The following is a 14,227-nucleotide window of genomic DNA, read 5'->3' as shown; positions in this document are numbered from 1 at the left end:
TACTCCCCCTCCCCCCTCCCCTAGCCCCTGCAGTTACCGATCTAATTTCTGTCTGTATGGAGTTGCCAGATCTGGACATTTTATATACATGGAATCATACAACACATGGCCTTTTGTAACTGGCTTTCTTCACTTACCATGTTTTCAAGACTCATCTATGTTGTAGCGTGTACCAGTATTTCATTTCTTTTTAAGACTGAATAATGTTCTATTGTGTGTATAGACCACATTTCCTTACCCATGCATCAGATGATGGACACTTGGGCTGTTTCTGCCTCTTGCTACTGAGACTAGTGAATATGTGTGTACAAGTTTTTGTTTGAATACCTGTAATGGATTCTTTTCTTAATGCTACATGCCTCCTAATCCTTAAATGAGAGGAAGTTAAAAAAGTAGAATAGAAATAAAATTAACATTTAAATGTCAAATTAATGGTATTTTAAAGTGAATAATAGTAATACTTAAAATAATGACATTTAAGAATCACCAGTATTTATTTTGTTTTTTTCTTTAGTATTTATTTATTTATTTATTTATTTACTTGAGAGAGAGAGAGCCCGCGCATGGACAAGGGGAGGGGCAGAGAGAGAAGCAGACTCTCCTCTGAGCAGGGAACTCTAGACGGGGCTTGATCCCAGGCCCCTGGGTTCATGACCTGAGGTGAAGGAAATGCTTAACTAACTGGTCCACCCAGGTGCCCTGAGAATCATAGTATTGAACATACTTTATCCTATTTATCACTATAGTCCCAAAGTAGGCATTATCATCTCCATTATGTAGATCAAGAAACTGAGGCTCAGAGAACTTGTTCATGGTTACGCAGCCAGTGAGTGTAAGCCAACATTGGACCCCGGTTCTTCTGACCCCTTGCTGCCTTTCTGGCTACCTCACTCATTAAACTGGCAGAGGAGGTGAGAGAATGGATAAGAGGTACACTGCCTTGACTAGTCATTCTCACCAAACTCTTACCTTGGTGAAGTCATCATGCACAAGTTGGTGGTTTGAAAACACAGACTTGTATCCAGAAGCCCAGAGAAACAGTGAGTGGTGATGATCTGACTTCTTGAGTGTGTGTCAACTGCTCACTGGGATCACTCCAGACCCTCCCCACCTCCACCCTTGATTATCTGAATGAATACAGCTAGTCCAGTACCTTACATCCTCAACTGGCCCAGCCCGCCTTACCCCAGTGGGACTGGGCACAATCCACATCCATGAGTGGACTAAAGTGGGCCACATACCTGGGGCTGGTTGCTCCATGCCCAGGTCTCCTGGTTTCTCTTTGGAGAGTTCCTGGAGGCACTGGTCCCGTTCTTCCCGCAGCACCTGCAGCACATCACACAGTCTGGGGAGGGCGCCCACCTGCAAGTCCAAAACCCAGAATGCTCATGTTGGCCACTAACTCCAGTGTATCACAAAAAGACTTTCTGTGAGCAAGAGTGGGACTAGACAGTGGGATTCAAAATAAGGAGGGGAAAATCCATGCCACCAAGGAGCTCCTCACAGAGAGGTGGAGGCAGCCACTCCTGAGAGAGAATTCAGGACACAGCTGGGACAGCCAGGACACTCAATCTGTAGCTTGTCCACTGCAAATCATGCTCTTAAGTTTACCAAGACTCCCGAGCCCAGTGAGTTACTTGCTTTCTGGACATCTCACCATTATTAGTCAGTAGGACTTCATTTATTCCAACAGTGTTTATTTCCCAGGTTTGGCAAGCTTAGTTTTGGTTCAAAGGTCTTTGAAACCTATACTTAACTATCTCCCAGTTCCCCAGAAGAGAGCACATGTTCACCCCATGCAAAGAGCAACTGAGGAAAGAGCTAGACAGGAAGAATTAGCATATAGTCCTGACTTCCTAGCTCTTCCTAGAGTAGATTTCCAGAGCACGGCTCCCTTCTTTTATTTGTGCCTGACACTTGATAAATATGTGAGTAAATGAGTGAACGAATGAGTAAATGAATGAACAACTGAAAAGATAAATGAATTGGATTTCTTCTTTACCTTTTACAGAGTAATGAATTTTAATATTCGAGACTTTTCACATATAATACCTTGTTTAATCCCAAAATAACCCTGTAAAGAGACACAGAAAAGGAAACTGATGCCCATAGTGGTTTGGGCATGAGACCAAGGTCTGACACCCAGGATTCCTGATTTCAGAGACCAGCCTTCCAAGAGGTCAAGGGCTAGGTTTCATATCCTCTTGTCAATCCTGCACTACTGTGTTGTAGATGAAAATGTCAACATAATGGAGAGGGGGAGAAGTCCCTAGGGACAAAGCCATGCTCCAAAATGGCCCAAATAAACAAAAGCTCTGGGCCAGAGAAGGGCAGCTAAGGTAGTACAGTATTCAAATGATTGCAAACCAAACATAAATTATCTGGTTATCTCTTATTTTGGATCCTCCACATCTTATGACCCTTCGCTATTACAGTCAGAAAGTATCTATCCACAGGGTGCCTGGGTCGCTCAGTCAGTTAAACATCCAACTCTAAATTTCAGCTCAGGTCATGATCTCAGGGTTGTGAGATCAAGCCCTTTGTAGGGTTCCATGCGGTAAGCATGGAGTTTGCATGAGATTCTCTCTCTCTCCCTCTGCCCCTACCCCTACCCTCAATCTCTCTCGCTCTCTCTCTCTTTCAAAATAAAAAGGAATATATTAGCTGTCAGCAACTGCTCTTCTCCAACTACTCCCCAATACCAAGCAACTGGGCCCATGATCCCCATGAAACACACACATCACATCCCCTGGCCCAGAGCCTGTGATCAGCCACAACAGAGCTGCTGCAGGAATGCCTGTGCCAGTCCAGCATTAAAATCATACTATGGTTGGGCAGCCTCAGTGGCCCAGCGGTTTAGTCTCGCCTTCAGCCCAGGGCATGATCCTGAAATCCCGGGATCAAGTCCCACGTCAGGCTCCCTGCATGGAGCCTGCTTCTCCCTCTGCCTGTGTCTCTGCCTGTGTCTCTGCCTCTCTCTCTCTCTCTCTCTCTCTCTCTCTCTATCTCTCTCTCTCTCTGTGTCTCATAAATAAATAAATAAAATCTTTTTTAAAAAAATCACGCTATGGTCATTCTTTCCCCATTCATCTCCCCTGAATTTCCATCTCATACCTGACAATATAGCAAAACGACTTCATCACATTGCTTGTGATGACTCTTATATTTAGATTCTCATATTAAAACAAGTTTCTCTAAGAATGTAGTCATTGTTGGGAGAACAGGCATGCAACCTCACATACTTATGCCTTTATCCTCTCATGGGATTCCCTCCCAGTCCTTGCTGAAGTCCATCAACACCAGCACCCTCTAGCTTTTCAGCAGAGCCAGTAGAAGAGCTTGAGTGGAAAAATCCACCTGCAGGTTGGCAAGCTGCCTTTAGTTCACCAAAGATCTCAAGTAGACACACATTCTGTTCAGTGCTACCTTGAGACTAACATCACTCTTAAAAGGTGAGAAACTGCTGGAGGTAGTGCAAACAGGTACAATCTTTTAAGTGATGTCATCATGCATTAAATGTCACAAAAATGTTCATACCTTTTGGCCAACTGACTTTACTTCTAGTAATCTATGTGTAAAAAGCTTTTTATGGAAGGATTCTGTTGCAGCTTTACGTCTTATAGCAACAAAGAGATGGACTTCAGGAAGATATAGTACACAAAGCTTTTCCCTATTACTCCTGTTAAGTACAACAAGAAATCCTGGACACTATTTACAAAGCAAGGTTAGGAAGATTCTGGAAGGTGGAGAGAAGGCAAAGTAGCTGAAGACCTCATGACCCAAGGAAGCCGTAATGTCTCTGAAGTTTCTTTTCACTTCCTAGATCCTATTACCAGAGCTGAAGAAGTCAGCAGTAAGGAAATGTAGCCATATGCAACAAAAATAGCCCCAATAAAAGCCTGCTCTCTCTAGCCAAGGATCAGGAAAGAGGAAGTCTAGCAAGGCAGAAAATGTATAGACAACAACTGCCCTACTCCAGCCAAATACCACAGAAAAAACTGTGGTCAGCTGGGGAACTAGGACTTCTGCCTTCCCCAGGCTGTGACATATGGCCTCAGCATCCCTGCCAGGGTGGTGACAGAGATGGCCAAGTAGCGAGCTGGTGCTTTCTCCCTGCTATGTGCTAACAGAGGTCCCCCCAGCCTATGATGTCTTTGGAGACGGGACTTCCATCCCAATCCAGAAGTAATGAGGTGCTCCTCCATCTCCCCACTGGGGTGGTGTCATAGGTACTTAAGAAAAAGAGTTAACCTAGAATCCTATACTCAGGAGAAGATATCTCTGGAAATGAAAGGGAAATCAGGACACTCTCAGATAAGAAAGACTGAAGGAACTCGTTGCCAGCCTCCTATCCTAAAAGAATGGCTAAAAAAAGGTTCTCTAAACATGGAGGGGGCCTAATGGACACTCACAACTTTCATCAGCACCAGTGATGATGAGATCTCACCCACTGCAATGTTATAAGACCAGATAGGGAGCTGATACTCCCACCTTCCACTCATCAGTAAGGGGAGAAACTCTCTCCTTTGCTATTGTCAAAAAAGGCAGAGTGGGGAAGCTGGACTTCTACTTGGACCTGGCAGAAATGAGGCAGCACCCATCCCCTTCTCCCATCAGGAAAAGCCAACTAAGAGAGATTTAAGTAAGATGCAGTCTTACAGCAATACAGAATGTCTCACTTTCAATAAAAGATCACTCATCATGTTAAGAACCAGGAAGACATCAAACTGAATGAGACAAGATGATTAATTGATGCCTACACTGAGGTGGAGAGATCTAGACCTATTTGACAAAGACCTTCATTTAAAGCAGCCATCATAAAAATGCTTCAATGAGCAATTATAAGTACACTCAAAACAAATGTAGGGATATAAACCTCGGCAATAAGCGAAAGTCTCAGCAAAGAAATAGAAGATACAAAGAAATCAAATGTAAATGCTAGAACTGAAAAAGACAATAACTGAAGGAAAAAGCTCAGTGGAAGGGTTCAACAGGAGAATGGTGGTGGCATGGGGAGGGACAGAAGAAAGAGTCACTGAGCCAGAAGACAGGACAGTAGAAATGACTCTATCTGTACAACACAGAGAAAAAATAAACTGAAAATAAAATTGAACAGACTTTGGGACATGTGGCTGGCTCAGCTTGTAGAGCATGTGACTCTTGCTTTCAGGGTTGTGAGTTCAAGCCCCTCGTTGGAGCTTAAAATATTTTTTTCATTAAAAAAATTAAAAGTAGGGAGGCCTGGGTGGCTCAGCGGTTGAGTGCCTGCCTTTGGCCCAGGGCATGATCCTGGAGTCCCAAGGATCCAAAAAATGAGCAGACTTTCAGGGTCACATGTGACAATAGAAGCACAATCCATAAAAGGAAAACTAGGTAAACTGGACTTCAGAAAAATTTTTTAAAGTTTTGCTTTATGAAAAACCATATTAAGTGGATGAAAAGACAAGTTGCAGAAAGAAAGAGAAAATATTTGCAGTCACATATTCAAGAAACGTCTGGTATCTAGAATTTATAAAGAACATTCAAAACTCACCAGTAAACAAACAAAAAATTTAGTTAGAACCATAGGTAAAATACATGAAAAGACATTTCACAGAAGATATGCAGATGGCAAATAAGCATGTGAAATGGTTCTCAAAATCATTAGCTATTAAGTGAATGCAAATTGAAACCCCAATGTGTTTTCACTATACTCCCATCATAATAGTTAAAATTAAAAAGAATAGTAACAACAGGTGTTGGCGAGGTTGTGTAGAAACTAGAATACTCATACATCGCGGCTGGGAATGTAATTTGATATAGCCACTCTGGAAAACAGATTGGCAGTGTTTTTACAAAAGCTAAATACACAACTATTATATGATCCAGCAATTGCACTCCTAGGCCTTTATCCCACAGAAGTGAAAACTTCTATTTATGCAAAAACCTGTACGTGAATATTTATAGCAGCTTTATTCATAACAGCCCTAGACTCAAACAATCCAGGTGTCTTCCAATGGGTGGATGATTAAATAGACTATGATGCATCCATACTATAAAACTCCATTCAGCAATAAAAAGGAACAAACTATTGATACATATGCCAACCTAGATGAATCTCCAGAGAAGTATGCTGAATGAAAAAAAGTCAATCCCAAAAGGTTACATATTATATGATTCTATCCATATAGCTCTTGAAATGACAAAATTACAGAAATAGAGAGCAGATTAGTGGTTGTCAGGAATTAAGGAAGGGTTAGGAGTGGGAGGGAAGTGGTTGTGACTGTAACAGGGCACTGTGATTCTTGGGGTGGTAGAAAAGTTCTGTATCTTCACTGTGTCAATGTCAATGCTGGAATTGTAATACTGTACTACCTATAGTTTTGCAAGATTTTATCACTGGGAGAAGCTGGCAAAAGGCTATGGGCTTTTTGTATTATTTCATACAGTCTACGATGATCTCAAAATAAAGTTTAAATATTAAAAAGAGACAATTTAAACATCTAAGGGAACACTCAGCTAACATTCAACATAATATATAATACTATAATCTTGAAATTAGGGGCTCCTGGGTGGCTCAACTGGTTAGACATCTGTCTTCGGTTCAGGTCATGATCTCAGAGTCCTAGATTAAGCCCCATGTCGGGTTCCCTGCTCAGCAGGCAGTCTGCTTCTCCCTCTGCCCCTCACCCTGTTCATGCTCTCTCTCTCTCAAATAAATAATGAAATATATTTTTTAAAATCTTGAAATTACATTCAACATGATAGTTTCAGCCATTACCTGTGATAATTCAGAAGACTATTCAGCAGTACAGATTGTTAATGGTAACACCATGATATTAAATGAGAAGAGCATGACACAAAGTTGTATACACTGTATGATTGTAAGGATGTAGAATGTACCATATTTTCAGAAGAAAATCTGGAAGAGAATACATGGCAGTATTATGAAAATTATATGAAACTTTAAAAATATTATGTAAATACATAGAGGAAGGTAGATACTTCATTCCATGTCTCTGTTCCCATTCCTATCTGCAGTTATAACCTCTCTGGCAGAGATTACTCTTTGTTTCTATAATTATTCTTCCCTTCCTCTACTACAATCAGAATTTAACTGGGCATATATGGTTGCCCATCTGGAGACTAGAATTTTCCATCTCCCTGCAACTAACGTGTGTCCGCGTGACTTGGTTCTAGCAATGGATTAGAGCAAAACACACATGTGCAAGTGGTATCTTACGCCCTTAAAAGGAAAGAAACACGCTTCTCTCTTTCATGTGTGGATATAGTGATGTGCCATATTCAATTATGGGGATGAGGGCAACATTTCAGGCTTGATTATGCTGCCAGATTCAGAGGACAAAATCTATCCTGGACTGTACTTGCCAGCTTCCACATTCTGTAGTATCCTTTGGGTATTAATATAGACAATGTAACTCATAACAGACTTAGGAGTTTTACTGCCAAGGACAGGGAAAGAGGAATTATCATAATTAGAATTATTGGTCTCAATTTCCTATAGGAGTTTATACAAATGACTTCATGGTGGGTGGAGTATATTTTCTCACTGGGCTTGGCCATGTGACTGATCACCGGGCTATTAGGTAGATCCGATATGAAAAGAAGCTTGAAATATGTTTGCACAGCTGTGCTTGCTCTCTTGCATTTTTGCCACCTGGGGTATCCTGCCGGTCTTGAAAGAATGAATAACACACACAGCAGACTTGAACCTAACCCAGGGGCTGGAGCCAAGCCAGCTGAGCGTGGCCTGGATCAATTAAACCCCAGCTCACTTACAAACAAAGAGAGTTTACAAATAAACACTTACTGCTGTATACCACCGAGATTTTTTTGTGATTGTTATACAGCATAACTGACTGACACAGGGTAGGGAAGAGATTCTAGGGCAGTACCAATGTGTGTAATTTAGGGAGTGAAGTTTCCCCCAAGAGGTGGCAATTTGCACTGTGGGATTCAAGAAAGGGGTCCTCCCCCAGAGAGGACTCTTGAGAAAAAGATGGAGCAAGGTTAGAAATGAGAGAACCCCTGTACTAGGACTGTCCCTCCAAGACAATGTCAACCTCTTTGGTGCTTTTCCCTTGGACTACAGAAAAAATAGAAGATAGTAACCTTTTCTTCTTATCCTATAATTTCTTTTTTTAAAAAATCTTGTAAGATATACATAACATAAAATTTAGGGCTTTAACTATGTTTAAGTGTACAATTCAGTGGCATTAAGTACACTCACAATGTTGTGCAACAATCATTACTATTTCCAGAACTTTTTCAGCATCACAACAGAAACCTTGTACCCATTAAGCAATAAATATCCATTTCCCTCCTTCCACATCCTCTAATGACTTCTAGTCTAGTTTCTGACTCTACAAATTTGGCTTTTGTAGGTATAAATGGAATCACACTATATTTGTTCTATATCTGGCTTATTTCACTTAGTGTGTTTTCAAGGCACATCCACCTTGTAGCATCTAGCACAATTTCATTCCTTTGTAAGGCTGAATAATATTCCATTGTGCATATACACCACGTTTTGTTCTTTCATTCTTCTGTTGATGGACACCTGGGTTGCTTCCACCTCTTGGCTATTGTAAATAATGCTGCTAATGAACATGGGTGTGCAAATATCTGAGTACCTGCTTTCGATTCTTTTGGGTGTATACCCAGATATAGAATTGCTGAATCATATGGTAATTCTATGTTTACTTTTTTAGGAACCACCAAATGGTTTTCCACAACAGCTGCACAGTTTTACATTCCCACTAGCAATGCACAGAGGTTCCATTTTCTCAACATCCTCATCAACTTTTGTTATTTTTTATTTTACTGTATATATTTTTAAATATTTTATTTATTTATTAATTTATTTAAGAGAGAGAGAGAGAGGAGGTGCAGAGGGAGGGGAAAGAATCTCAAGCAGATTCTTTGCTGAATGTGGAGCCCAACAAGAGGCTCGATCTCATGATCCTGAGATCATGACTTAAGCCAAAATCAAGTCAGAGGCTTAACCAACTGAGCCACCCAAGTACCCCTATTTTACTTTATATATATATATTTAAGTAGACTCTACACCCAATGTAAGGCTCAAACTCAGGACCCTGAAATCAAGAGTCACACACTCTACCAACTGAGTCAGCCAGGAGCCCCTATTTTTGTATTTTGCTTTAATAGCAGCCATCTTGATGGATGTGAAGTGGTTCATTCCACATTTTTTACCCTTAGTCCTTCCATTAAAATTTAATAAACCAAAATAATTTTGTATTGTGGTGGCATGCCAACTAAAGACAGCAGAAGCATTCTGCTGAAAGGACTGAGCTTGTGGCTCCAGATGGTGACCAGCAGTGAAGAAAAGTGGCCCTTCAGGTTGCTGGGAGTGGCTGAGAGGAGTGTGGTCAATGGAGCAACCATGTGGTAGAAGCATCGGAAGGAAAATAAGTGGGAAACAAGCCCCCTTATTAGCTAAATTAACCTAGAGAAGGGGAGGAGAAGCTACATGTATATTTATATTTATATATAATTATTAAATATAATTTTACTTAAAATTCACAGAAGAGGGTCATCTAGGTGGCCCAGTCGGTTAAAGCCTCCAATTCTTGGCTTTGGTTCAGGTCATGATCTCAGGGTCATGAGATCGAGCCCAAATTTGGGCTCCATGCTCTATATGGAGTCTGCTTAAGACTCTCTCTCCCTCTCCTTCTGCTCCTCCTTGCCATCCTCTCTCTCTCTAAAATAAATAAAATCTTTAAAAATAAATATATAAATAAAGTTCACAGGAGAAACAGACAGATGAAGATGAAAGAACTTCTAAAACTGTCCTCAAAACAAGAATTATTAGTCCTTAAAAAGTCTCTTTAAACATTTTTTAAAAATTGAATTTGTGTATGTACGTGGATTTTTTTTCTCTTTTACTTGTACTAGTGCCAAGGGGTTTGCCACCAAAAGTAGCAGTTCCCTTCCCTAATCTTTACCTGCTCTTCAGAGGCAACTATTTCAATTCTTTTTAGCTGTTCATTTTTGGTTTTATCTCCATATTTTTTCAAGGATTTTTAAAGTCTCTCTACACCCAATGCGGAGCTCAAACTCATGATCCCAAGATCAAGAGTCACATGCTTCTCTGATTGAGCCAGCCAAGCCCCCTTCCATATTTAAAAATTATATTCTTCTACTGCTAATTCTTAGATTATTAATTTGAAACACTATTCCAAACTCTGTTATGGAAGATAAAGATTTAGATGTTTTTAAACCTCCCTATATATACTTCTGTCCCTCATATATTATATATACTTCTCTTGACTTAATTTTTTGTTAAATAAATGGTCTATAATGTCTTGTTTTGACTATGAAATATTGTTCATTGCTAAGTCTAGCCATGTAAAATGATTATGTCTCTTCTCGTACATTTTGTTTTTCCTGAGGTCAATAATTACTTTGTTTTTTTCATTTGATTAGTGTTCTGTGTACATATGGTTAATTTTTCTAAGTGCTCCAACAGCTCTGTGAGACATCCATCAACAGTTGTATTTGTTTTACCTCTGGAGACCTCTCTGCTGGTCCTTGTTCCTCTTGCTCTAATGTGGGCCTGATTCCTAGCTGTGGTTTTGGGTACCCTCTCTTCAGCTCTTCTGACTAGACTTTGATTTCATAGATCTGACGTCTTTTTCTTGCTTCACTTCCTTGTTCTCTAGCACATTCTCTAGCCGCTTCTTGTGAAAGTGTATGTAGGAGGTAAACTTCAAAATCTTTGCAGAAGTGAAAAGGCTTTTATGAATTTGATGAATTATCAAGTTAATCATTCAGGCAGAGAATTCTGGGTTGAAAATAAGTTTCCTTCCCAATTTTGAAGGCCTTTCTCCTCTCTTTCTGGATCAAAAAGAAATCCAGTTGTACTTCCAAACCTTTCTCATGTGACTTGTTTTCTCTGTAGAAATATTTAGAATTTTTCTTGTTTTTAGTTGCTTTTAAATTCCTAGAGGAAACGTTTCTTTTTTTATTCATTGGTTAGATACTCAGGGGACACTTCTATTTGAAGACTTATGTTCTTCATGTCTGGGAATTTTTTAAATGCTATGTGATTTATTTTATTATTTCCTACCTTCATCTTCTCTATTCTGTCTTCCTAAAATTCATATTATTTGATTAATGGACAACTCAGATGGACTCTCTAGTCTTTCACCTTTCTCTACTCTTCCACCATTGTGTCAGATGCTCTTCTTTCTGAGGCATTTCCTTGACATCATCTGTTGAGCATCCTAATAAATGCTTTGTCATCGTACACTTAATTTCCAGGCAGGCTAATTCTCTGGTGACTCCTTTTCTTCAGCACCTTCTTTCCCATACTCCTCCTTCTTAGACCTGGCATCTTTTCTGTTTTAAAGATTGATTGATTGATTGATTGATTGATTGATTGATGAGAGAGAGACAGACCAAGAGAGAGAATGAGTAGGGTAGGGAGAGAGAGGGAGAGAGAATCCTCAAGCAGACACGGAGTGCAAAGTCTCATGTGGGGCTGAATCCCAGGACCCTGAGATCATGACCTGAGCTGAAATCAAGAGTTAGATGCTTAACCAACTGAGTTACCAGGCACCCTTAGATCTTTTTAAAGAACTTTTTTTAGGGCAGCCTGGGTGGCTCAGCGGTTTAGTGCCACCTTCAGTCCAGGGCCTGATCCTGGAGCCCTGGGATCAGGTCCCACGTCGGGTCCCACATCAGGCTCCCCACAAGGAGCCTGCTTCTCCCTCTGCTTGTGTCTCTGCCTCTCTCTCTCTCTCTCTCTCTCTCTGTCTCTCATGAATAAATAAGTAAAATCTTTAAAAAAAATAAAGAACTGTTTTTTAGGAAATTAATTGTAGTCATGTGACCTTTGCTCCTCTCTGCATGGTGGATATATCTTCCTTCTTTTCTCCTGTTCATTGCTTTCACATTGGAGGCCTTCCTCAATTATATATATATATGCATACACACATACATGTATATTATTACATATACATATATATGCATGTATGTTATTAGAAGTATGGTTGACACACACTGTTACATTAGTTTCTGGTACACAACATGATTCTACAGATCTATACATTATTGTTGTGCTCACAAGTGTAGCTAGAGTAGCTCCCATGTGTCCCCACAGAACACTATGGCAATACCATTGGCTATAGTCACTGTGCTGTGTACTATGACATAGTTAAGCTTGAAGCACTCACTAATGGGGTCCTTGGAACCACTGTGGGTCTGAACAGTTTGTGGCTTTTGCTATAAAATAAATAATCAGGATTCCCAAGACAGGATCTATGTTTCTCCTCCATGCTCGGATCCCTTCTAGGGCACTGCAGGCCCATCAGACCATTTGTCATCAATCTCACTCTACCTGGTGCAAGCACATAGGTTGGTATTTTCCCACACTGCTACCACTATTTCATTCATTTTCCATCTCCAAAGATTTCTTGAAACCTCTGCTTCATTGTTGTCTCATCTTGTTCCCTTTGATTTTTGGGTTTATACCTTTGTGATTCCTCTACTATCATTTTAAGGACACTACCAGGGGCAGAGTAGATAAACACCTGTGATTAATTTGCCATTTGAAACTGGATGTCTAATGCAATATTATGATATAATAGAAATATAGATTTGGTGTTCATCTCTGGTTCCTGGCATCATGTGCCTAAAATCCTTGTAACTTCCTGAGCATCAAGGGTGAGAGAAGCATCTTAATATTGGGTCTTACTCCTCAGTTCCTAATAATACAAAAGTTTCTAAGACCCTTGGAATCTCCGAAGTGATGGGAAGTGACTTTGTATATGCTGATAAGATGACTGGGGCCCCCTAGATAACTACAGTATCAGGGCTGGTCACCAGAAAGACCAACCATGTAGTTAGAGATTGGAACTTCCAGCTGCCCTTTGATCACAGGAGATGAGAGGGAGGGCAGTGATGGAGTCACCAATGGTCAGTGATTTTGTCAATCATGCCTATGTGATGAAACCTACGTAAATACTCTAAACAAGAGAGTTTGGAGAGCTTCCAGGTTGGTGAAGACATGGAGGTGCTGGGAGCTCCACGTGTCCCCTTCCTCACCCTCTGCATCTCTTCCACTCAGCTGTCTGAATTGTATCCTTTATAATAAACCAGTAATGGCTAGTAAAGTACTTTCCTGAGTTCTGTGAATGCTTCTGGCAAATGATCAAATCAAAGGAGGAGGTCATGGGAACCTCCAGTATACAGTCAATCAGCCAGAAGTACGGGCCCTGACTTGGGATTGGCATCTAAAGTAGGAGCGGTCTTGTGGACTATGTCCTTAACCCATAGTCTGTGGATCTGTGCTGATTCCAGATGGTTAGAGTCAGAACTGAATTAAATTTTAGAATAGTCAGCTGGTGCTGGGCCAGTTGGAGAATTGGTTGTCAATGTGAGGAAAAACCCTATATATTTAGCATCATAAGCAAAATATTTTGAACAGAAAAATCCCAGAATAGTTGGTACCAAGAATGGGATGCTAGTTGGTATTTTAAAAAGGCACTTCCAACCTAAGTACACTTAAATATATGTATTCCTCATAAATTCACTAAAGTATTGTCAGAAAAAAATTTACTAAATGGTACTTTTCTTTATTATTTTAATTAGCCAAAGAGAAACATTACATTACTTTCCTCTTCATTTTCAGACTTTGAGTCCAGGCCACTTTTACATCTGGAGTTTGAAAAATATTGCTGCAATCATGTCAAACTTTGGCTTTTTTAATACTTGCACCATGAAAGTTTTCATATAACTTTTGTCTTTCGCTGGAAATTTAAATTCACTTTCTTTTTTCTTGTTGATCACAAAATCTGTAGTCCTTCACTTTATCAACTGCATAGCATAGCTGCATTCTAAGTTTCTAAATAGAGCAGCTCTGCCAACAAGCCTCTCTGGAACTGACTTCAAGGAGTCCTTTGACTTTCTGGACTAAATCCTCTGTGTTTCAGAACTGTGGAACTGATCTGCCCATTGCCATCCTGGATAAATTCCACTTTTTTGCATCCTATATTTTATTTTATTTTAATTTTTTTTTCTAAGTCAGCTCCATGCCCAACATGGGTCTTAAACTCACAACCCTGAGATCAAGAGTCATATGCTCTACCAACTGAGCCAGCCAAGTGCCCCTGTGTCCTATATTTTAGATGCAGTTTTGGTTTTGCTGGGCATAACCCACAGTAATTTTTTTTTAAAGAAAGGCACTTAAGTAGTATCCTTTTTA

At 40.2% G+C, this 14,227-nt stretch overlaps 1 protein-coding gene across 2 annotated transcripts in view; it reads right to left on the bottom strand.

Annotated features, from left to right (window-relative positions):
* Positions 1-14,227, bottom strand: part of SCTR (secretin receptor) — a 71,368-nt gene that overhangs the window by 49,521 nt on the left and 7,620 nt on the right. For both annotated transcript variants that reach the window (XM_038564964.1, XM_038564965.1), the window contains exon 2: positions 1,242-1,362. In XM_038564964.1, coding sequence (XP_038420892.1) covers positions 1,242-1,362 — 121 coding nt within the window. The remainder of the gene's footprint in view (positions 1-1,241; positions 1,363-14,227) is intronic.

This window comes from Canis lupus, chromosome 19 (genome assembly GCF_011100685.1).
Source record: "Canis lupus familiaris isolate Mischka breed German Shepherd chromosome 19, alternate assembly UU_Cfam_GSD_1.0, whole genome shotgun sequence".
Lineage (NCBI taxonomy): Eukaryota > Metazoa > Chordata > Mammalia > Carnivora > Canidae > Canis > Canis lupus.
The sequence above is the reverse complement of the archived record's forward strand: the minus strand, read 5'-3'. Positions and strand labels throughout refer to the sequence as shown.